The 24,133-nt window shown below is 48.1% G+C and overlaps 1 protein-coding gene across 10 annotated transcripts in view; it reads left to right on the top strand.

The window, feature by feature from the left end:
• The window catches only part of TBC1D14 (TBC1 domain family member 14), a 123,839-nt gene that overhangs the window by 84,004 nt on the left and 15,702 nt on the right, over window positions 1-24,133 (top strand). For 6 of the 10 annotated variants that reach the window (XM_078003139.1, XM_015137952.3, XM_078003144.1 and 3 more), the window contains 9 exons: window positions 935-1,053; window positions 3,048-3,130; window positions 5,812-5,929; window positions 7,874-7,980; window positions 11,534-11,614; window positions 13,211-13,305; window positions 16,443-16,514; window positions 17,201-17,329; window positions 20,652-20,761. In XM_078003139.1, the coding sequence (XP_077859265.1) occupies window positions 935-1,053; window positions 3,048-3,130; window positions 5,812-5,929; window positions 7,874-7,980; window positions 11,534-11,614; window positions 13,211-13,305; window positions 16,443-16,514; window positions 17,201-17,329; window positions 20,652-20,761 (914 nt within the window). Of the gene's footprint in view, window positions 1-934; window positions 1,054-3,047; window positions 3,131-5,811; window positions 5,930-7,873; window positions 7,981-11,533; window positions 11,615-13,210; window positions 13,306-16,442; window positions 16,645-16,777; window positions 17,330-20,651; window positions 21,815-21,990; window positions 22,076-24,133 lie in introns of all 10 variants that reach the window. The other 4 variants (XM_078003141.1, XM_078003140.1, XR_013417746.1 and 1 more) reach the window with 3 other exon arrangements.

Below are 24,133 nucleotides of genomic sequence, written 5' to 3'. Positions count from 1 at the left end.
GGGCAGTCCTGAGAGCCTTGTCTGTAATATCTTGTTAGTTTTCTATAATTATCTTAAATGATTGTGGTTTTGATTTTGCACAGAGCGAAGTACCCACGCGTTATTTCAGAAGCACCAACTTGTTCGGCTCTCCTGAGTTCTTCTGGCTGGGCGTTTGGAATGTGGGTCACCAGGTGTGACTGAGCTCTTGTGGTTGCAGCACGTGGGTGAACCGGTGACCCAGTGGTGTGGAGGCTGCTCGTAGATTTCCAGGGCATGGCAAAACTATTTACATAACAATTTGCAGTGGTGGCTTCCCAGTGGCCGTGATAATAATCAGTTAAAATTTACAGTGTCCAGAAGACAGAAAACATGCCTCTTACCCAGGAGACAGGAGACCTGAGGCAGCGTTTGATGATGAGATCCTTTATTATTTCCCCACCAGCGAGGGAAGCGCACAGTCATGTCATAAAGCAGTGGTCTCAACTTTGGAACTCTAAGACCCCTTTAGGTTGGGCGCAGTGGCTCACACCTGTAATCCCACCACTTTGGGAGGCTAAAGCAGGTGGATCACCTGAGGTCAGGAGTTCAAGACTAGCCTGGCCAACATGGTGAAAACCCATCTCTACTAAAAATACAAAAAATTAGCCAGCCGTTGTGGTGGGCGCCCCTGGTCCCAGCTACTTGGGAAGCTGAGGCAGGAGAATTGCTTGAACCGAGGAGGTGGAGGTTGCAGTGAGCCAAGATCACGCCAGCCTGGGCGACAGAGTGAGACTCCATCTCCAAAAAGACCCCTTTAGTCAGCGGCTTTTCCTTCTGAATAGCAGGAAAGATTTTCGGTGAATTGTCCTCGAAATTGGCTTAAAAGAGTTTCATGACAGAACAACTTTCTTGCGTTCTGAGGACTTCATTCTATCTGAATGGACCTGGAGTCATCCTGGTTTCTTTGTCCTAGGAATATGAAGACAAGGCTGGAAGACCTAGCAAGCCACCCTCTCCAAAGCAGAATGTGAGGAAGAATCTTGACTTTGAACCACTTTCCACCACCGCACTCATCCTCGAGGACAGACCAGCGTGAGTTTAAGAAGAATCTCTGTAGAGTGTTTGCTTTAGGAAATAAGTACAGCTTGCTAAGCACCTTTTTGTTAGAGAAGAACTAGGGTCAGAAAGGGAAGACGAATAAGCCAGAATTACTTCTTACTCCCTATATTAACATGTGTTCTGTAATGATAGTAAATGACCAATTTGGAAAACTGTCCTGTAGCATAGAAGTTTTGACCAGGATTTTCCACGCAGGTGATTTTTCTTTTTTACTTTAGCATTTAAAAATAAGTTGTCGGGGCCGGGTGCGGTGGCTCAAGCCTGTAATCCCAGCACTTTGGGAGGCCGAGACGGGCGGATCACGAGGTCAGGAGATCGAGACCATCCTGGCTAACACGGTGAAACCCTGTCTCTACTAAAAAATACAAAAATCTAGCCGGGCGAGGTGGCGGGCGCCTGTAGTCCCAGCTGCTCGGGAGGCTGAGGCAGGAGAATGGCGTAAACCCGGGAGGCGGAGCTTGCTGTGAGCTGAGATCCGGCCACTGCAGTCCAGCCTGGGCAACAGAGCAAGACTCCGTCTCAAAAAAAAAAAAAAAAAAAAAAAAAGTTGTCGGCTGGGCGCAGTGGTTTACGCCTGTAATCCTAGCACTTTGGGAGGCCGAGGCGGGTGGATCACTTGAGGTCTGGAGTTCGAGACCAGCCTGGCCAACATGGTGAAGCCCTGTCTCTACTAAAAATACAACAAATAGCCAGGTGTGGTGGCGGGCTCCTGTAATCCCAGCTACTCGGGAGGCTGAGGCAGGAGAATCACTTGAACTGGGAGGCAGAGGTTGTGGTGAACCGAGATCCACTCCAGCCTAGGCAGCAAGAGCAAAACTCCATCTCAAAAAAAAAAGAAACAGGGTGTCTTCTACTGTTAATTCTTATCCTTGAAAATTTGTGTTGGGGAGAGAAATGGAGGACTGGAAAGTTAGAGGCCATCAGGAAAACACTCTGCCCTTTGAAGACCAGTCGTTTTCATGCTCTGAAAGGTGAACGGGCGGACTCTCCTGCAGCAAGTGATGGTTGTTTAAAATGTCCCAGTGAATGCGGATCCTGTTGTGTGAGGGACACAGGCAGCCAGACACTCCTGCCCTCCCTTTACCCCAGTGCCAGTACAGTCACAAGCACGCTTCGGAAAGAGAGCACGAATTGCTTTTTTTAATGGGTTTTGAAGGTATACCAAGGTGCTTAGAACTAAGGTGCACATCTGTATATGTAAAAAGACAAATGAACCACGTAGCTAGTACAAAATCTTTTCACTTTAAAAATCTGGTCAGGAAATGTCGTCATACATACATGTAACAAATACTGTTGGAGCGCCCTGCTTCAAGAATTAAGTGTTGACAGTTATTAGGGTATTGCAGTCAAATCAAAGTTTCTTTGGAGTGTGGGGTGAAAATATACCAAAAGATTAAGTGTTTATTACTGTTGCAGTTGTGGATAATTGTTACTTTCTTCCTGCTAATCTTTATCATTCATTTTTTTTTTCTTTTTTTCTTTTTCTTTTGAGACGGAGTCTCACTCTGTTGCCCAGGCTGGAGTGCAGTGGTGTGATCTTGGCTCACTGCAACCTCTGCTTCCTGGGTTCAAGTGATTATCCTGCCTTAGCCTCCCGAGTAGCTGGGACTAAAGGCACGTGCCACCATGCCCGGCTAATTTTTGTATTTTTCAGTAGAGACAGGGTTTCACTGTGTTAAATCAGGATGGTCTTGATCTCCTGACCTCGTGATACGCCCACCCCAGCCTCCCAAAGTGCTGGGATCGCAGGCGTGAGCCACTGTGCCTAGCCCATTCATTTGTTTTATAGTGAACTTGTTTTTGTAAGAAAGTATTATAAAAGCTGGTGTAAGAACTGTGTAATCTTAAAAAAATGAGTTTTCAGTGTTTGAGCTTTCTATGTTTTAGGAAATTATGTTTCAGGTTTTTTTCTCAAAGACTTTTATGTGGTATTTATAATGGTGAAAACTCATTTCTTTCCTATCAAGAAATCTCCCAGCAAAACCAGCTGAAGAAGCTCAGAAGCACAGACAGCAGTATGAAGAAATGGTGGTTCAGGCCAAAAAGCGAGGTAATGGAGTTCACACTTGCTGGGTTAGATCGGGCAGCACAGGATTTGTGTCCTTCTGGTGATTTTCTTTTTACTATTTAGAGTCATAGAACCTGAACTTCAGGCCTTGAAATTTGTAGTCTTCCAAAAAAATAAAAATGCATGTGGAAGGCCCCCACAAATGAAAACGGGGCCACAGGGTGGCATGGGTGGGCCACAGGGACTCGGGGACGTTGAGGCAGGCAGAGAGGAGAAGCAGTGAGACTGCAGGATTTGCTGGGAGCCTCCCAAGGAGGCCTCTCTCATCCCAGAAGCCCCCCGAGGCTGTCCTGGGTGGGCTGTAAAGCCCCAGGCTTTGGAGTGGGGTGCCTGTGTCTCTCGTGGAAGGTTACTATCCATTCCTGGTAGCTTCATTCAAGAGAAAAGCACTTTGAACTGACATGAGAAAAGTGACTGTGTAAGATAGACATACCAGACTACAGAAGGTTTCAGCCATCAGTGATATGTAAACTTCTTTCCCTCTCTGGGTTGTTTTGTTAAATTTCCAAGAAGATGTTTTGATAAAATTCCTTGCAACACTTAAACTCTTTTTCTAGGAGATTTTAAAAATATATAACATGGATGTGAGGCCAATTTGGCTGTCATATCTGTCACTCCATTGATCACCAGGGTTGATTTGGCTGATCTGCTAGCTAGCCCGGTGTCCCCTTCCCCACTGGCACTCCATGTGGGTCCCTCCTGAAGCTGTGTGTTTGGTCAAAGAGAATGACCATCCCCGATAGAGGACCGGTCTTCAGTCAGGGTGTATGAGTAGCTGCACTCCCCTGCTGGAGCCTCCAGACAGGCTCCATTTGTAGGAGAATGTACAGTCGTCAGGCTTCCAAGACTCCAGACACATCCAAATGAGGCACTGCATGTGGCAGTCTGCCTTTCTAAAAATAAAAATAAAAAAGACCAGGCACGGTGGCTCATGCCTATAATCACGGCACTTTGGGAGGCCAAGGAGGGTGGATCACCTGAGGTCGGGAGTTCGAGACCAGCCTGACCAACATGGAGAAACCCTGTCTCTACTAAAAATAAAAAATTAGCCAGGTGTGCTGGAGCATGCCTGTAGTCCCAACTACTCAGGCGGCTGAGGCAGGAGAATCTCTTGAACCCGGAAGGTGGAGGTTGCAGTGAGCCGAGATCATGCCACTCAGCACTCCAGCCTGAGCGACAGAGCGAGACTCTGTCTGAAAAAATAAAAAAATAAATAAAAATATATAACAATGTGGTGTATATGTACAGTGGAATAATATTTGGCCTTAAAAAGGAAGGAAATTCTGGCACATGCGGCCACATGAAGGAATCTTGAAGATACCCTGAGTGAAACCAGTCAATCCAAACAGGACAAATGATGTGTAATCCACCTCGGTGAGGCCCCTAGAGCAGTCCAACCCACAGACAGAGGGGTCGAATGGTGGGTGCCAGGGGCTGGGGAGACAGGGAGTGGGGAGTTAGTGTTTGATGGGGACAGTTTCATTTGGGCCAATGAGAAAGTTCTGGTGATGGATGGTGGTGTGGTTGTGCAGTCGGAATGTTCTTAATGCCACTGAACTGTATAGTTAAAATGGTAAATTTGACCACACACAAAAAGAGTATATGTAAACTAAATGCATGGTATTTCTCAAAGTTGCTATTTGTAGATTAAGAGTAATGCTCAAGGCTGGGTGTGGTGGCTCACACCTGTAATCCCAGTACTTTGGGAGGCCAAGGCAGGCGGTCAGGGGTTTGAGACCAGCCTGACCAACATGATAAAACCCCATCTCTACTAAAAATACAAAAATTACCTGGGCGTGGTGGTGGGTGCCTGTAATCCCAGCTACTCAGGAGGCTGAGGCAGGAGAATCACTTGAACCTGGGAGGCGGAGGTTTCAGTGAGCCAAGATTGTGTCACTGCACCGCACCCTGGGTGACAGAACAAGACGTCAAAAAACAAACAAACAAAAAAAAAACAGTAACGTTCGAGCTGTTGGAGTCAGCATGGAGCCTGCATTTGGAAGGGGATAGGGCTGGGAGCACAGGAGGGGCTTCTAGTAATGTTCGGTTGTTTTGATCAAGATGGTAGTTTCAGGGATTTTTCTGTTTTGTAGTAACTGAATCATGTTCTTTTTTTTCTTTTCTTTTTTTCTTTTTGAGAGAGAGTCTCGCTCTGTTGCCCAGGCTGAAGTGCAATGGTGCTAGCTCGCCTCACTGCTACCTCTGTCACCTGGGTTCAAGCAGTTCTCCTACCTCAGCCTCCCAAGTAGCTGGGACTACAGGCCCCTGCCATCACGCCCAGCTAATGTTTGCATTTTTAGTAGAGATGGGATTTTACCACTTTGGCCAGGCTGGTCTCAAACTCCTGACCTCAGGTGACCCGCCCTTCTTGGCTTCCCAAAGTGCTGGGATTACAGGCGTGAGCCCCCGCGCCCGGTCAGCTGAATCATATTCTTCTTTGTGTACTTTCCTGTATAGATGTTACACTTTGCAAGCTTATTAAAGGGTGGATAATGCCTGACCTTCTGGAGTCCATCTGGTGCAAAGTGAGCCCTGGAGCTGATGCTCGCTCTGCTTCAGGGCCGTTTTCCTGGTGTGTTTGCAGTGTGACAGGAAAATCACCTTGCCTGGAAATGGTCCATATCAGTTAGTAGATCGTTGTTTTTCTAAATTGTGATTTCTAGAGCTGAAAGAAGCCCAGCGGAGGAAGAAGCAGCTGGAAGAAAGATGTAGAGTCGAGGAAAGCATTGGAAACGCTGTGCTCACCTGGAATAATGAGATCTTACCTAACTGGGAAACAATGTAAGACATGGCTGTGGGTGCGGCTGAACTGCAGGGCATTTCTGTCTAGAATCTGTGGGCCACAGCCTTGGTCGTCATAGCCAGCAGTGACACCCTGGATGCAGCGAGTTGAAGTTGCGTCATCTTCCTTCCCTCTACCCTGGCTCAGCCCGCGCCATCCCTTGCTTGGAGACTGTGATAATCTCTTCTCCTCCCTTCCAGTTCACCTTCTTCTCGTCTCCTGAGCTAGCTTCTAAAGCATGAGTTGGTGTCACCTCCCTTAACCTAGAATTTCAGTAACTTCCTGTGACTCTCAGTACACAGTTTGAACCCTTAGCTTAGCGGGCAACACCCTTACTGAGGTGGCCTTCCTTCCTCGGCAGCCTCACCCTCGGATGCCTCTCCTCCACTTGGACAGAGCCCTCTCCCTAGGGAGCCCTCCATAGGTGTTGCTGCTTTTAAACCTGGGGCCTCACATGTTCCAGGCCCTGTGCCCAGAATGCTCTTGTCCTGTACCTCCTCAGCCAGCTAACTCCTGTGTGCTCTCCAAAGCACAGGGAAGACTTTGCCGCACCTACCCTGACTGTAGGGCCCCGGGGTTCTCTGTCCTCACAGCCGTCTGTTTAGGCCTCTGTGTTCCTCTCTTTGAGGATAGTGACCCCAGTGTCCAGTAGAGTGCACCTGGCAGAGTCTGGCAGCTGCTGCCCTCTTTACATCTGAGGGGCAGCTGTGGATCTTGTTTTTATTCTCGTGTTCGGAACGGCGGGGGCCGGTGTGCGGGCGGAAGTCCCAGGGCTGCACACAGAGGCATCTGGGGAGCTTGGATGCCGGCTTCTCTTCTACTCTCATCCCACATGTCAGTACTGCAGGAGCCACACGGCCCTTCTCAGGGTCTCCACTAGGAAAATACGCTCAGAGCATGCTTTTTAAGGCAGTGTCCTCAAAAGGGTTGATGCTGTCAGGAAATGCTTTATACCCGTTCTCACGGGATCTAGTAACAAGAACAGAGGTTCTCAGAATGCTTACTGCTCCCACCGAGGGAGACCACTCGGGTCCATCCTACAGGGCTCTGGGTTGGATGTGGTCTGAATGCATTGCATACAGACCCGCAGCAGCTCCCGTTGACTACACACAGACGCTGCCTGGCACTGTTCTGGGTGCTTTTGTACTTTATCTCACTTCATCCTCACAGTAGCCCTTGGGTGTAGGTTTCATCATCTTGACTTTCGAGAGGACAGTGTAGGTTTAGAGAGGACAGATGAGTTGTCCAGATTCCGCAGGTAAGAATGGAGTTAGGATGCAGCCTGCTTTCTGCAGCTTCACGTCTGTGCTCCCCACGATGCTGCGTTCAGAGGCACCACGTGGGCCTGGTTTGCCCAGGCTGTTGGCAGTGTGTGTTCCTTGTCCCCGCAGAGCTGAAGGACTCTGTACAGTCCAGAATGTTCTGAGTCAGCAGTTCTTCTCTGCAGTTAGCGCGTGCCAGCTCACATCTGGGCGCTGGGCCTGTATTGGCGGTGCGGCAGCCGTCTGCTGACTGTGCTGGGGTCTGCTTCTGTCTCCAGTGCTGCCGCAGTGCCGCCTGGCACTCCTCACCCACTCTCAGCTACGTGCTGTTCCTGCAGGAGGCCAGGCCATTGCTCTTTCCTGTGTTTTCTGCTCAGAAAGTCCTTCCCATCCTTCATGTGCCCAGGTCAGTCAGAACTTGGCTCCAGAGTGTGCCTGGGCCTCCGGTTCGTGGTGTCCCGTGCTGTGCTGTGCTCTTCCATACCTGCCACGGCAGCTGCCCAGCAGAAGGAGACTGTTGATTTGATCTTTACAGAGCCCTAAACTCTAAGCTCTCTGAGGGCAGGGGCTGTGCCTGCTAACAACGGTGCATCCCAGCTCTTGGTGGTTCGGGGCTAGGCACGCAGGTAGGCAAATGTCTGTGTAGAACAAACTCAAACTCTTGCTTCCATTTTTGTCCAGGTGGTGCTCTAGAAAAGTTCGAGATTTATGGTGGCAGGGAATCCCTCCAAGTGTGAGAGGCAAAGTCTGGAGCTTAGCCATTGGCAACGAGTTAAATATCACCCATGGTGAGTGGCCTGCGTGATCCTGGGAGTCCACCCCAGACCCTGTGTCTTCTCTCCCTTTTGCCCTGTTGGAAAGAAAGGCAACCATTGCCATGAATCTGTGTCTTTTGAGAGACCAGGAGATTGTATCCTTCAGGAGAGAGGGGCAGGCGGGAGGCCTGCGTTTAGTGCTGTGCACTCCAGTTACCTGACAGCTCAGTGCAGGAGCCCTTGAGTAGAGGGAGCGTGGAAGACGGGGCTCAGAGCATTGGGGAGGTGCCTGAGCTTCACAGATCCAAGTCCTAGGAAGGCAAGGCTTGACTGGGAAGTGAGTGTGGAAGGGGCAGGTGGTTCTTGCTGTGAGGGTGTTTGTTGTACTGGGGTGTCTGTTGGTATTTTGTGGGATTTATTTCAGGCAGCCTTGGAGGGGACAACATACTGTTCTGGGACTGGGGTCCTTGGGGCTCTGGGGGTTTGTCAGCTGGGTGAAAACCATGCTCAGTGATCTCTCACTGTATTGCATCTACGCGGTTTGCATGTACACCTCCTCCCTCAGACTGAATTCGCTTCCCCACATGTCCCAAGCACTCTGCAGCGTGTCCAGTGTGTAATAGGTGCCGTGAGCCCAGTCTTCAAATCAAGTGATTAATACTGGCAGCCATTCTTTTCACTTCTGCCTCCCTGCCTGCATTCTGAGTTGTGGAAAGACGGGGCTGCCTCCCTGCTCTTTCTGGGGCCTAGGACCTGCCTGGGGAGTTGATGATGTGGTTTTTATGCTCATGAAGGCCTCGAGTTTAAACGGTTGGTATCTTCGCTCTCTAGTTGGGGTTTTGATTATTGTTCTTGACAGGCCAGCTTAGCCTCGTCCCAGGCAGGGTCTCCCCTCGCGGAGCATCAGCCGGCTGGCTGGTGACTGGCTTCTGTGCGGTGCAGTCCTACAGAGGAACGTGGGGGCCCAGAACTCCCTCTTTTGGCTAAATCCATACCTACCAAAACTTTGTTTTAACTTGTCTGTGTGAGAAGATGAGTAACATTTAACTTGTGGAAATGGTTTTTTAAAAGCATCCTCAGAAGTTGAGGTTTGGAGAAATTACTGAGCATTTATTTCTAAACTCTGTCTTTGCAGATTGGATGGAAGGCACAGTCCTTTGTGTGTGTGTTTAATTTGTGCTTCTCACGGATGCCTGGGTGGATTTTATTTAAATTAAAACCTATGGACCATATTGTTTTGGATTGGGCAAAACCGCTGATGAATCAATTACATGTTTAGACACGAGTCTTAGACATTTGTCCGAACCTTGGTATTGGCTCGATTTGTGTTCATTGTGTCCGTCTTGTATTGTGAGCCGGGCAGTGTCAGTGGCCCCCACTAGCACTGGTGCTCAGGAAGCTGGGCCCTCACCTGCTGTGCTCTCTGCCTTTTCACCCTCACCCAGCCTAGGTCTCTGCATGTGGCAGGCCCTTAAGAAATGCCTGCCGTGTGAATGAATGCCGCCTTATTGGGTCCTGCTTAATCTCGGTTTTACTACATCTCCCAGCCAGTGTAAGAACACAAACTTGATTGCTGAGTACCAAGCATCATATTAGGTTCTTTACTTATGGATCTTATTTAATATCAACAGTGCGACCTTGACCTCATTTTCCTCTAGAGAAGGCTCAGCATCCTGGAAAGGCTGGGACTGTGCCCAGGTCTCTGGCTCTTGTGTGTGGGGCCAGGACTCTGATCCTAGCCCAGGCTAATCCTAAAGCCCGTGTTCTGACTTGGAGAGCCCCAAAGTTTTGCTCTTGTGGTTGTACAATTGGAAACTTAGTGAAAGTCAACCTAATAGTACTATTAAAACTTCACTTTTAGGGCCTCAGTCAGTCTTGTGCTTTGACATTGGAGCAGGGGGTCTGGGAATAAGGTGTGGTAGCCGTCCGGCCTCCAGCATTCCCCAGATACACACCAGTAAAACCATGGGGGAGAATCCTAAAACTCTTGACACTTTGACCATTGAACCCCGAGGCTGGTAGCCTGTGTGACTTAACTGTCAAATGTCTCACTTGGGAAGTGATTCCCTGGTGGCCATGGCCACACAATGGTATTCATCCACCTTTGGCCAAAATGACCAAAGCTTGGCCTGCCTCCTAGAGGCCGACAGCAGGTGGAAGTGCCACCAGGTGCATGAGGCACCAGCGCAGAGCAGTGTGGGATTGTCCTGGGAGCATGTGTGCTGACTTACTGCTTTAGACACTGATACTATAATAGTGAAACTAGAATTTGGATTACATTTTAATAAAACAGTGTACACTGCCCAGAAGGCAGATATGCTCTGCTCTATTTTCCAAAAGTAATCATGGGAAAAATAAAGTGCTCAAAATTCCATGGGTAGCTGCAATTAAAGTCTCAGTGATACACTAGTGATTGCGTGTAACCCGAGACATCTGGGAGCTGATCAGGACCATCAGAGCCAGAGTGGTGGCAGGTGCAGCGGCTCACGCTTGTCATCCCATCACTTGGGGAGGTTGCGGTGGGGGAAATCACCTGAGGTCAGGAGTTTGAGACCAGCCTGGCCAACATGGCCAAATCCCATCTCTACTAAAGAAAAAAAAAAAAAAGTCACCGGGCGCGGTGGCGTGCACCTGTAATCCCACCTATTCAGGAGGCTGAGTCAAGAAAATCGCTTGAATCCAGGAGGCAGAGGTTGCAGTGAGCCGAGATCGCGCCACTGCACTCCACCCTGGGTGACAGAGCAAGACTCCATCTCGGAAAAAAAAAGAAAAAGCCAGACAACCAGGGAGCACCTGAGACTGGGCTGTGTCGGGGAACAGGGCGCTGAGAAGGAGCTCTGTGGGTTCAGCCTTCACACTTGTCCTTGAAAGAAGAAGGGGGCATGGATATACCCATGGAGGTCTTTGTATGCTAGTGAAGTCGCCTTGTTTAACTATTACCAAACCACCCAAAGAGGCTGTCACAAAAATAAGTTGTAAATATGGGGATTTGGAGGCTGTCGTGAGCCTTCTCTGCCAGCAAGAGTCCTGTGTTTTGCAGCTTCTGTGTATTCCTGGGATCTCCCCCACCCCTGCTCCACTGCCAGGCAGCAAGACGAGGAGGCCTGTGCCAGGTGGGGGCAATTGCATCATGTCCTTACTTGAAACCCGATGATTCTCTGCTGGTCCCTCCTTCCCTCCCTCGGTCAGTGAGACATTTATTGATTGGGTTGCTCTGTGTCAGTTCCAGTGCTGTGTGTTTTGGATACAGAGAGCTTCACCGTCTTGCCCCAGGGATCTTGCGGTCTGGGAGAGGCAGTAGACAAGTCACAAAGACCAAAACAAGGCAGTTTTGTGGTTGGGTTGTGTCATAGAAGTAAACAGTGGTGATGTGTGTAATCTTTCTCTGTTTAAGGCTGTGTCTTTAAACAATAAAATTACTTTCAGGCCACGTTGGGGGGAATTGTTTAAGTAGCCTATGAAGTGTGCATTAAGCCTATTATAGTTGAACTTAAGTATTTGAAGGAAATAGTACTGTGTTCTGTGGTGTTTTGACGAAAAATACTCACATGTGCACATAACACTTACCCAGAGGCTTTTCTTCCAGAGCTCTTTGACATCTGTCTTGCCCGAGCCAAGGAGAGGTGGCGGTCCCTTAGCACGGGAGGCTCTGAAGTGGAGAATGAAGGTAGAGTCTCTTCCAAAACCAGCAGGCTGCTGTGGTCAATTGTGTTTGTCATTCTTTATTACATAGTGAAGAAAATTGACTTAACTACGGTTGAGAGTGATGTGGATTCATAAAAAGCTCCACGAGAAAAGGGTTTTTTTTTTTTTTTTTTTTTAAGCAAAAATTAAAGGTAAAAAGCTTTTATAAGAAATTGGCCGAGTGTGGTGGCTCATGCCTGTAATCTTAGCACTTTGGGAGGCCAAGGTGGATGGATCACCTGAAGTCAGGAGTTCACGACCAGCCTGGTCAACATGGCGAGACCTCGTCTCTACTAAAAATATAAAAATTAGCCAGGCGTGGTGGTGGGTGCCTGTAATTCCAGCTACTCTGGAGGCTGAGGCAGGAGAATCACTTGAACCCGGGAGGTGAAGGTTGCAGTGAGCCAAGATCGCGCCACTGCATTCCAGCCTGGGTGATAAGAGTGAGACTCTGTCTCAAGAAAAAACAAAAATTAGCTGGGCTTGGTGGTGTGCACCTGTAATCCCAGCTACTTGGGAGGCTGAGGCAGGAGAATCGCTTGAACGCTGGAGGTAGAGGTTGCAGTGAGCCAAGATCTCACCACTGCACTCCAGCCTGGGTGACAGAGCAAGACTCCCTCTTAAAAAAAAAAAAAAGAAAGAAAGAAAGAATGAATTAGAACATCCCAGTTCCTGAGAGGTATTTGTGTCCTAACATGCTGGAGGGCTGGTCATAACCAGTGTCACTCCCTTTAAAGTTGTTCACGTGACTTCCAGTAGCCTGGTGTCTGGGATTAGTTGAATACTGTCTTCTAGAGGAGCTCAGAATTACAGAGACAAGAACACTGCATGTTTGCTAGATTATGCCTTTAGCATTTTCCATAACACACAAGAATGATTACTTCTGTTGGTTATACTATTGGTTACGAAGTACATGATTTTACTGATCATTTTTACAGTCTATGTGGTATTAGAATTCAAAAAAGTATAAAACAAATTATTTATGATTACTTGTTAGAAATATTATACACTGGCTGGGCACAGTGACTCGTGCCTATAATCCTAGCACTTTGGGAGGCTGAGGTGGGCAAATCACTTAAGGCCAGGAGTTCGAAACCAGCCTGGGCAACAAAGAAAGACCCTGTCTCTACAAAAAGATAAAAGAAAAAAGAAATATCACACGAGTATAATACCGCAATCATTTCTACATCTAGTGATTTCCACTGAAGATGTTAAAGATGTGTGACGTGTGTGTGTGTGTTTATGCTTGGAGTTTCTTTGTGTTTATTCTCCTACTTGTCCTTCCTTTCCACTGATTGTTATTGGTGAGAGGTATTATGTCAGATTTTGATATCAGATGCTAGAAAATACCTAATGAATATCTGATATCTAATCTAGAATTAGCTGGTGCTATGTTCTCTAAGAAACCCTGCAATCTGTTAAATACTCTGAAGCTGCACTGTGAGTCAAGATGTGATTACGTCAGTGTGCTTCTGAAGAACTTTTTTGCGTCTTTCGTTCTTGTAAAACTTCAGAGGCTCATAATTGTCCTACATTCGTGCCCTTGAGGAATGTAATGATTTTTGGCATCTTTTGACAGATGCTGGTTTTTCAGCAGCAGACAGAGAAGCCAGTCTGGAGCTTATTAAACTGGACATTTCTAGAACGTTTCCTAATCTCTGCATTTTCCAGCAAGTAAGTAGGTGGTGACTTGTTGCTTTCAAGTATGTTTTGTCTAAAATTCATAGATGCTGAACTGCATATATTTGTAGTCAAGTTTGAAAGGTACTTGGGTTTTTGTGGGTGTTAGGAGGTAGGGTGGATGTTACTGTTAAATACATTTAGACTTTTTAAAATAAGTAAGTGATCCTTTCCAACAAATACTTACTATGTCCATACTTGTGCTCCAAAAGACGATTCTGTCTTCCTCTTGAGATACATGTCTCGGGGCCCTCTGGTCTGAGAGGGTGGCCATGGGTGGCTCTGGCTCTGTCTCCTGGCGCTTTCCCGGACACTCCTCTGCTCTCAGGACTGTGTGTAGCAGTCTGCACTCAGCAAGGCCATGGCGGTGTGATGGGCTTCGGCTCAGATGAGCCCAGTGCAGTGAGCCCGTGTGAGGAAGGGAAATCCCTGGCAGCCAAGGTGGGTGGCCAAGCCAGGGTGACAGGTTTCTGAGCAGGTGGACCAGGAGAACGGTACAGCTGAGGGACAGAAGCCGGCTGTGGGAGATAGGACAGGCTCCTTGGGTGGCAGGAAGAGCAGAGTGGAACCTCCTTGTGGGCATCTGAGCGCAGGACAGGGCTGCCAGCGGTAGGTTGTGAGGTTATCTGAGCTGAACTCTATTTAGAGACCTTCTATTCTTTGAGCCAGCAGACATTGATCTGGGGGTCTTTTGACCCCTTTCTTGTCTATAACGGGTTTTTGCGGCAGGGGGGCAGCTGTTCTTGCAGAATACCTCTGCACCTGCCCCTCATCTGTTCTCGCTGCCTTTACTCAGTCAGGTTCTCGTCTTTGTGGATTTCCATGTGGGTCTTCAGAAATTTTCTCAGAAGAGGAAAGAGAGGGAATCTGCAAAGCTACCAGCAGCCTTGGTCCTGGTGTCTGGTGCGTGAGCCCGATGAGCACCCCACTGGCTTGCAGTAGGCAGTTGACTAGCTAGGAGCCTGTTTCCTGGAACCCTGCTTCTCCCACAGGGCAGATTTCAGCTTCTCTGTCCTTTTCCCCCAGTTCGTCTCCATAGGCCTCAGTGCACTCCATGCTTTGCAGCCCCTGCATCACTCTCTTGGAGCTGTTCCTGTTTCTTGCTCTTGGAGGGGAAAGGCTTTCTTTCCCCCAGCCCAAAAGGCCCTTCCCCACCCTCCACCCACGGTTCACGTGCCCCTCACCCTGTTGTCCAGGAGAGGCGGCTTTCTAGAAAGGAGTTTCACCTTTGATTTCAAACAATTTGGGCTTTAATCACAGAATGCCTTTTCACTAGCTTTGAGCAGATCCATCTTTTTGAGCCCTCGTTTGTTCATCTGTAACATAGGATGATCATACCAGCCTAACAGGGCCGTTGACAGTACTTGGCAGATAACAGTGCTTCTTGTTATTAAATCTCTTTGAACGTAATTTGAAACTAAAAGAACTAAATCCAACCAGAGATCAAAGAGCCATATCCTACCAGGTGGCGGCAGAAGTGTGTGATGGAAGAGGTGGTGGGTAGAGGCCAAAGAAGTTTCTTTCCAGGTCCAATGTAGGGACCTCTCAGCCCTGGTAGAAGGTACCTTAGTAACCTTTCTAATGAGCAGAGATCGAGTTTGCTAAAAAGAAAGCAAAGAACAGTTGAGGGGCAGAGTGGGGGAACTGAGATGTCCAAAAGCAGTTAAGGTCATTTATTATTTTTTCTTTTTTGAGACGGAGTTTCGCTCGTTGCCCAGGCTGGGGTGGAGTGGCACGATCTCGGCTCACTGCAAACTCCACCTCCTGGGTTCAGGCGATTCTCTTGCCTCAGCCTCCCGAGTAGCTGGGATTACAGGTTGCCCACTACCATGCCTGTCCAATTTTTGTATTTTGGGGAGAGAAGGGGTTTCACCATGTTGGCCACGCTGGTCTCGAACTCCTGACCTCATGATCAGCCCACCTCAGCCTCCCAAAGTGCTGGAAATACTTAGGTGTGAGCCACGGCGCCCGGCTGCATCATTTTTTTCATTTAAGAAATGACATTTAGCACCAAAGTGAGATGGAAGGATCGAAATTACAATGGTAGAAAACCTTTGAAGTTAAAAACATTTAGATTTAAGAGAAGTTCATTGTGATGCTCTTATTTTCTTATTTAGCCTTGGCCTGGATAAAACTTTATTACGGTCACACTAGTCCTTAGACTGGCATTTGGTGCCACTGCAGACCCTCACCCCCACCCTAGCCCTGGATGTTGTCATTTTCACCCTCTCATTGCTATTTTTCCTTTTGTCCCTCTGTGATGTGGAACTGTCTCTTCTTTTACTTAGCTCTTTTCACATGCTAGAATATGGTGGTCTGGGCCATGGCATTCTTTTGTAAGCCACCTGTGGTCACCTGTGGAGTGACTTCTTATCTCTCACTGTGTGTGATTTTTATTCCTTGTGTTAAATGTAGGTGCCTGGTAGACGTAGACCGTAAGTGTTTGGGACAGAACCTGTCCTTTTGTAGTGTCTTCTTACATGCTAACTTCAGCATGAGGCATCTCTGCACTTTCTTATGTGCTCCATTGGGAAAAAAATTCCAACACTTTAATTTTTGGAAGCAGTTACAAGAGCAAGTGGAAATGTTAGAGGGATGGAAGAGCTGGGAGAATGTTTAAACAAAATGGTAGCCACCAGGACTTAGAAGAGTGTATTTCCTCAAGTTGCCATTCAGAAAACCAACAGAAACAAGGAGAGGGATAAGCCTGGGAAGAGAGGCAGAAGGGATAGTCAGGATGTGGGGCACAGTGGGAGACGACCTGAGTGACACTGAGCAGTCACCTGCCTTGAAGAGCCCCTGTATACCTGGCTCTCCTGGTGGACTTTGAAAGGGAACACAGTTATACAGCAGGAGCCAACTAAAGGATATTTGTCTGGGGTGGTGCTCCTGCCTGGCCCTCCAGCTTCTTTTCAGTGCAGTTTCATAGCGTGAGCTGCAGACTTCCCTAGCTGTGAATGGGTAATTTGTTAAATTCCATATGCATATAGAGCTGCTGGCATCATGCTTGGCGTATTTCATAATGCTGAAAATAGCAGGAGTGGCAGTGGCAGCAGTAGTAGTATCGGATGTTCTTGTGAGCACTAACAATCCTTATGCATGTGTTGTTTTTGCTGTGTTGATCCTTTTAGGGTGGTCCATATCATGACATGTTGCACAGTATTTTGGGCGCTTATACTTGTTACCGACCAGATGTGGGTTATGTAAGTGAAGTTTCTCAGTATTTTATAATATTATTATCTAAAAGGAAAGTCAGATATTGTCCAGCGCATGTTAGCTGCAAATGTCAACCCAGTGCCTTCGTTTTTGCCGAGGAGTATGAAAAGTCTCTTGGTAAGTGAGTTGACTCAGTTTCCTCTTAAAGAAATTGAGCTGTCATGGCTGCTCTGGGGCATTAATCATATTTTAATCGAATGCAATTTTTATTTTTGGCATGTGACTTTTTTCCAACATTAAATCAAAGAAGACTTAACCATGTTAAAAGCAGCAACCATTAAAACACTGCTGATACTTCTGTGGCTTCGCGGATGTGTGTGCGCACGCATGGTTTGGTCTTAAGCTTACTGAGATAGATACACGTGTGTACAGCAGCGGGACACTGGACGCAGGAAAGGGCAGTATTTCAAATGCTGTGGGCCTAAGAGGGCAGGTTTAGGGTTTTCTATTTGGGGGATAGGAGCAAGGGTGGGGACTGAAGGAGAGCAGGCCAGGTGGCTGGGGTGGCAGGGTGGTGGTTCTGAGTGAGGGCAGTTCAGCGCTGGGGGGCCGGGGAGTGGGGCGGCTCTGGGGACCCTTCTAGTATGAGGGTGGTAGGTTTGTCTTTGCTAAAATGAGCGTGCTGCGGTGCCCCTGTGGCCACTGTGATTTTAACGTGCCTTTCCTTTCTCAGGTCCAGGGCATGTCCTTCATAGCGGCAGTGTTGATCTTGAACTTAGATACTGCAGATGCCTTTATTGCTTTTTCTAACCTTTTGAATAAACCCTGTCAAATGGCGTTTTTCAGAGTGGACCATGGCCTTGTGAGTATCCTCTGTGTTCGGGCCCTGGGTACTGTGTGTGTTTAAATGTCAAGAGTTGCTTACTCGTCTGTGTTTTCAGTGGAGAAACAGAATATATTTTCCCTCCGTGGAGAGATGTTTAGAGTAAGCAGCACTGCAAGGTGGAGGGTGATTTTGAGCAGTGTATTGCATGGAAGCTTAAAAAGACCTGGTTAGGCCAGGCACGGTGGCTCACGCCTGTAATCCCAGCACTTTGGGAGGCCGAGACGGGCGGATCACGAGGTCAGGAGATCAAGACCATCCTGGCTAACACGGTGAAACCCCGTCTCTACTAAAAATACAAAAAACTAGCCGGGCGAGGTGGCGGGCGCCTGTAGTCCCAGCTACTCGGGAGGCTGAGGCAGGAGAATGGCGTAAACCCGGGAGGCAGAGCTTGCTGTGAGCTGAGATCCTGCCACTGCACTCCAGCCTGGGTGACAGAGCGAGACTCCGTCTCAAAAAAAAAAAAAAAAAAAAAAAAGACCTGGTTAGTAGCCATATGTCTGGGTTTCTCAATACGTTCTCTCAGAAAAACAGTACCTGGATTTTGGAACATGTATTCTTTCAATGAAGGAAGAAGTGTGGCTCCTGCTTAAGCGCACACACTTGGTGTCAAAGTCACAACTTGCTGGCAGTGCCCACGTTTGGACCTGTGGGGTAGAAGACGTTGTAACCGAGCTGTGTTGCTGCTCATCGTCACCCTGCTTTGTGAAGCGTGCCCACACTCAGGAGAAAGGAGACACGTTGAAGACCATACTCCTTTAGATTTTGAAAGGCAGCCATTTGTTTAGTGGACTGTTCTAGTCTTTATGACACTGCATAAGTGGGAGGTGGTGACAGTGGGGGGTGGGGCTTATGTGCCTCCCAGATAAGCCCTCTGCACCGTTCCGGTGAGGAGATGAAGCTCAGAGTGAAGGGACTCGTTCAAGGCATGCATCTGGTAAATGGAGGAGCTGAGATGTGAATCCGTTCTGGTTCCTAAGCCTTTGTTCTTTCTGTGGCATAGACGTCACCAATTTAACAAGCCCATCAGCTTTTTTTTTTTTTTTTTTTTTGGCAGCGTCTTGCTCTGTCGCCCAGGCTGGAGTGCAGTGGTGCAATCTCAGTTCACTGCAACCTCCGCTTTCTGGGTTCAAGCGATTCTCATGTCTCACCCTCCCTAGTAGCTGGGATTACAGGTGTCTGTCACCATGCCCAGCTAATTTTTTGTATTTTTAGTAGAGATGGGGTTTTGCCATGTTGGCCAGGCTGGTCTTGAACTCCTGACCTCAAGTGATCCATCCACCTTGGCCTCCCAAAGTGCTGGGATTACAGGCGTGAGCCACCACGCCCATCCATCATTGTCGTGATTTGCTGATAATTATTACCAGTCCTTCAAGACTAAAATGATCTAATAGTTTAGATCATCTAGAGAGTATTTCTTCCTTGATATCTTAAGGTTTACTGAGTATGTCTTGCTCAGATACTACATACATAAAGTATTTAGAAGCTGTTGGTAAATTTGGTAGCTGTTACTGGAACTATAAATTGGCAGAGTCCTTTTGAAAGACAACTTGGTATTAAGTATCAATAGCTGTAAATAGCATTGGTGTGCAGTTCTGCTCATAAGAATCACTTCTAAGAAAGTCATAAATGTGGACAAAGCATTATGCACAAAGATAGTCATGACACACTTATTTACGATTGTAAATGTGAGAATCGCTGAAAATGGGGTTAGGAGAATGCAGAATGGTCAATTAAATTTGGTAAGTGATCAGTAGTGATGCTTGCAAAGAACTGCATTGTGAGAAAGTGTTCAAGATGTTAATTTCTTCACTGTATGTAAGATAAAACATAAACTATAGTGACTATTGTATTTGACAATAAAAGGAAATAGGCCACAGAATTACTAGTGTTTATGGATTGTTGAATGATAGATTAATAGTGTTTATGTGTTTCCTAAGTTTTCTACAGTGAGTGTTTACAGATATGACTTTCATAATCAGGTAAAAACTTACCTTTCCACGAAAAGTAATGGTCAGAAACGGAAAATAAATCTTGAGGAAGCGTTTTTACTCTTGAAATAACTCATTGACACAGTATATACTGGCCTTATGTTGCTTGTGATACTAATTCCTGGAAATAATTCCTGCATGTAAATTTAATTTTATCTTTTTATAAATAAATGATTCCCATCTAAATTTCTGCTGATTTTGAAGATAAGACCCCAGCTTTCTCTTTGGAAACATGATAGAAATTGTGCTTAGGAATCGTGGCTTGTATTTTTAAGGATAAACCATGGAGTCGTAATGTTGAGTGGGGTCTCCATGACAGCAGCAGGTTTTCTCCCTGGCAGCCCTGCTGAGCTTAGGGCTGTGAAACTCTGCCGGGGGATGTCCTGTGCGCTGGAGGATGCTGAGCAGCTTCCCAGCCTCCACATCCCCGTGCCAGCAGCACCTGCCCCCAGTTTTGACGACCAGAAGTATCTCCAGACATTGACCAATGTTCCCTTAGAGGCAAACCACTCCCTTTTGGGATCCACTGTCTACAGTACAGCCCCTCCTTCAGATGCGCAGACACCAGAGTTGTGATCTGCCCCAGGCGCCCAGCTGGCGAGCACTGGAGCAGAACTGGGCCACCATCGGATGGATGCTGCCCCTAGTCCAGTTGGAGTTCTTTCTGCTGTCAGCACTGCTTCCCAGCTTTGTATGTTTCGTTTCCTTAAAAAACTGTCAACTGTTGAAAAGCAAGTTCCATAAACTACGGGCTATAACGCCCTCCTTTCCTCCTTTCCCTGTAGTGTTTCTCCCTCGTTGCATTCAAAGGTGTGCATCTGTCCACTGGAGCGGTGCTACCCTTGACTCAGACATGAGTCGTGTAGCCCCCTGGAAGTGCTAGAGGTTGGACGAGGCATGCGTGCTTTTCCAGATACTTTTCCACAGTTCATACATTCCTGGTTTTTAGGATAGAGTGAGTCTGTACAGGCTCCACCTTTGCAGCAGGGCAGGCACAAATTCATTCCCAGTTTTACCATGAACGAAGCCTGTGCCCTTATTTGGCAAGTTCCGTAACTGCCTTGGGTTTCAGTTCCCTTTTCTATGAATTGAAGAAGATGAGGTGTAGCCATTGATGTCATTGTGAAGATTAGAAATAGTGCTTGTTTATAATTTGTATAGTATCTACAGTTAAGTTGCCATTCAAAATGTATTAGTAGTTACGTAAGAAGGTAATTGTTAGAATCTAAAGATATACGTATATTGACTTTTTTTGTAAACTGGAAACTTGTGCAGATAGTTTCTGAGTAAATTTCATATTATCTCCCTAGATGTTGACTTATTTTGCTGCATTTGAGGTATTCTTTGAAGAAAATTTGCCGAAACTGTTTGCCCATTTCAAGAAGAACAACCTAACTCCAGATATCTACCTAATTGATTGGTAAGACTGGCTTTTCCCTGTGTTTTCACAGCATTTCTCAGCCCTTGCCTGTTCTTCACTCCCTTCTCTGCCAACTTCTTTACGGCCCGGCTGAGTCCTCACATCCTGCTCTCCAGCCTTCCCTGATGTCCCTGCCCCTGTGTTTTATTTCCCTCAGTGCCTCCGCCTGGCCCTCCTGAATTCCCTCAAGGGGAGAGATGGTATCTTGGGCCTGTTTGTGTCCATTCCTTAAAGGACCAAGCACCAGGTCTGTGCAGGCTCTCGCCGGGTACAGAGGTGGCCTGAGGAGCAAGGCCAGCGCTTGCCTGTCAGGAGCTCCTGGCTTGTGGGAGACACGTGTGTCCGTGGGCACTGTCCACGTGAGATGAGTGCTGTCTTGGAAGGCAGGAGGTCCTGGACCCAGTGCAGGGGTCGGAGTACACGGAGCGAAGGTGACCAGCGCATGTGCCATTCCAGAGTCACCGGGCACTAGCCAGGTCCAGTGGGGTAGAGGCTGAAAGTAAAGGGCAGAGGACCACAGGCGTGAGGTTGGGAGGCCAGGTCACGGTGGCTCTTAGACCTGAGCTTTGGAGCTTGGGCAGGATTGCGGGGCCGGGGGAGTGGCAGAGGCTGCTGCTTATGATGAGGGTGGGGCAGATCCAGCTGTGAGTTTTAAGTTACCTGGGAGGCAGGAGAGCCTGGGAACAGAGAGACAAATTAAGGGGGAAAAAGCCGAAGCAGGTGGAGAGAAGGCCCCGTGGAAATACTGTGGGTATGTCGAGAATCTGGTCAGTTCCTGACTGCAGGTTGGGAGAGGGATTTGCTGATGCCTTCAGCTGAGACCAAAGACAAAGGGAGAAGATTTGGCCAGGGCAGTTAGTGGATTTGTCTTCAGACGGGTGATTTTGAGGTGCCTGTGGGACATGTAAGTAGAGGCGTCCTGAGACAGATACGAGGATCCTGAGAGGTCTACGCAGCAGCAGTAGGCCAGGCCGGTCTTCATGCCGTGGTGAAAGGGGCTGCTGAGGATGGGGTGTGGCTGTCAGCCCAGAGAGCACCGTGTTTGAGGGCCAGGTAAGAGGGCTGGGAGACCTGTGCGTGGAAGGGAGCAGCCTCTCGGGTCACACAGTGGGAAGAGGGTGCCTCCGGGATCCAGCAGCCCCAGCCCAAACCCAGCTTCTCCCATTATTGCCTTGTGGCCGTGGGGAAGGCTGTGAAGCCCTTCTGAGCTCCCGGTTCCTTATCTGCAGACTGCAGTGATTCACCCCACACGGTGCTGCCGGGTGACTGTGCGGTGCCACCCGATTCAGAAGGGGCTCCGCAGAAGCAAAGAAGGTACTGTTTGACCAGAAAGGCACGTTCCGCTAAATCGTATGGTAAATGTACAGCCACTGTGGACAGAGAGCCGGCTGGTCTGGTTTTGTCATTGCCCACTTTCTTCAGCAGAAGGGAACGTAAAATTCAAGTATCATTTGAAAGGAAGCTGACCCCTTAGCTGAAGCAGACTTGTCTGTGCCTGTAAGAGTACGCCTTTGGGATTCTTGGTGTGTTGCTTCCATCCTAAACTCTGGACAGTTCTCACTCTGCTGACGTTTGCCATGAAGGCTGAGGGGTTTGGAGGTTGAATCTTGTAGCTGACGCCACAAGGCACTGGTGACTGAGGACAGGGAACGTGGGGCCGTGAGCAGCCCTGGCAGGGATGCTGGATAGAAGTGTTTAGGGCCTGCTTCAAAGGCACCTTTATTCAGCAAATGGTGATTTTCTTCACACCTGTGAACACGAAGCTCCTGCACAGGCCGCCCCACTATGTTCGTTTGACTGTGAGCCCTGCCCCTCAGATTCCTGGCCAGAGCCTGCGGTACTGGAGGACGGGAGAGCATCCAGGCAGGACCTGAGCCTTCAGCTTCTCCCTTATCTGTTTTAGGGTTTCTGATTAGCTTCTTAGGATTCTAGGCCGAAAGTCAGTAGTGTCTTTCAAACTTTTCCCACTTTTACTCGCAAAAGGAAATGTGTTTTAAATTGTGACCCAATGTGTGCAGAAACTTAACATGTATATGTGCTGGGAACAGTGGTTTCATGACCCAGTACCTAACCCTGCCTGTGTGAAGCCTTCCGAAATACTGTACTCTGTTCTATTTATTCCAAAAAATGCTAGGGATAATCTGCTTTCGTTGCCTCCACAATCCACTGGCTGTTGGCTGGGTCATGCCTGGCAGTGTGAAAAGTACAGGCCTGGAGAATATTGCTGTCTGCTTCTGTCCCAGCCTGAAGATGGTTGTAATCCATGTAGGGGCAAAGACAAAGGGCACCCGCATTTATTGACTGGAGTGCTTCTCACACATGCTGCCTGAACCCTTGGAACAACCTCTCCAAGCGCAGTGTAACACTTGTGTTTTATAGATGAAAAAAACTGAGGCTCAGGGCCGGGTGCACTGGCTCATGCCTGTAATCCTAGCACTTTGGGAGGCTGAGGTGGGCAGATCACTTGAGGTCAGGAGTTCAAGACCAGCCTGACCAACAGGGCAAAACCCCGTCTCTACTAAAATACAATAATTGGCCGGGCATGGTGGTGCGTGCCTATAATCCCAGCTACTCAGGAGGCGGAGGCACAAGAAGCATTTCAACCCAGGAGGCAGAAGTTGCAGTGAACCGAGATCACACCACTGCACTCCAGTGTGGGCGACAGAGTGAGCCTCTCTCTCCAAAACAAAAAAACAAATAAAACAGGCTCAGAGAGGCAGAGTGCCTTGGCCAAGGTCCTGATGCCAGCCAAATGCAGAGCTGGAGTTCAGACTTAGGTCTACCCGGCTCTAGAGCTGTGCACTTTCCCTTAGAGTCCTTTCTAAGGGGATTTGTGTAAGGCAGTGTCACCCATAAGATGGGTCCCATAGTTCAGGTTCCAGAGACAGGACCATCATGTTGAGTGTAGAACACGGGTTGGACTGTCTAATGAGCAGTGAGGCAGAGTAAATGAAAAGGAAGCGGTAAGGGTTCTGCGCTGCTGAGGCTTTTGTGCTGTGAGCTGGTTGGTGCCCAGGGCGTTGTGAATGCTGTCCACTGTGCTTTGATGAAGCCTCCACAGGCCTTATTCTAAAAGTGCTGACTGTGTTCTAGGATAAGCACCAGCTAGAATACAGTCTGTATTTGCAGTTCCAGTACAGGGCTAGGCGTATAGAAAGGCCTTAGTAAATATTTAAGTTGAGCTAAGCACAGGAAAGCCATGTATTCATGATGTATTCCCTGAGTCAGCATTTATTGGTGGTCCGCAGTGACTCAGGCTCCTTGTTGGGTGCTGACAGTTAGGTGAAAGGTCAGATCAGAAATAGGGTGGGCAGGGGGGAGGAAGCAAAGGGGAAGAACAGACTTTACATAGGACCTGTCCTAGAAGCTGCC

This window comes from Macaca mulatta, chromosome 5 (assembly GCF_049350105.2).
Source record: "Macaca mulatta isolate MMU2019108-1 chromosome 5, T2T-MMU8v2.0, whole genome shotgun sequence".
Lineage (NCBI taxonomy): Eukaryota > Metazoa > Chordata > Mammalia > Primates > Cercopithecidae > Macaca > Macaca mulatta.
This window is presented reverse-complemented; position numbering and strand designations above follow the sequence as displayed.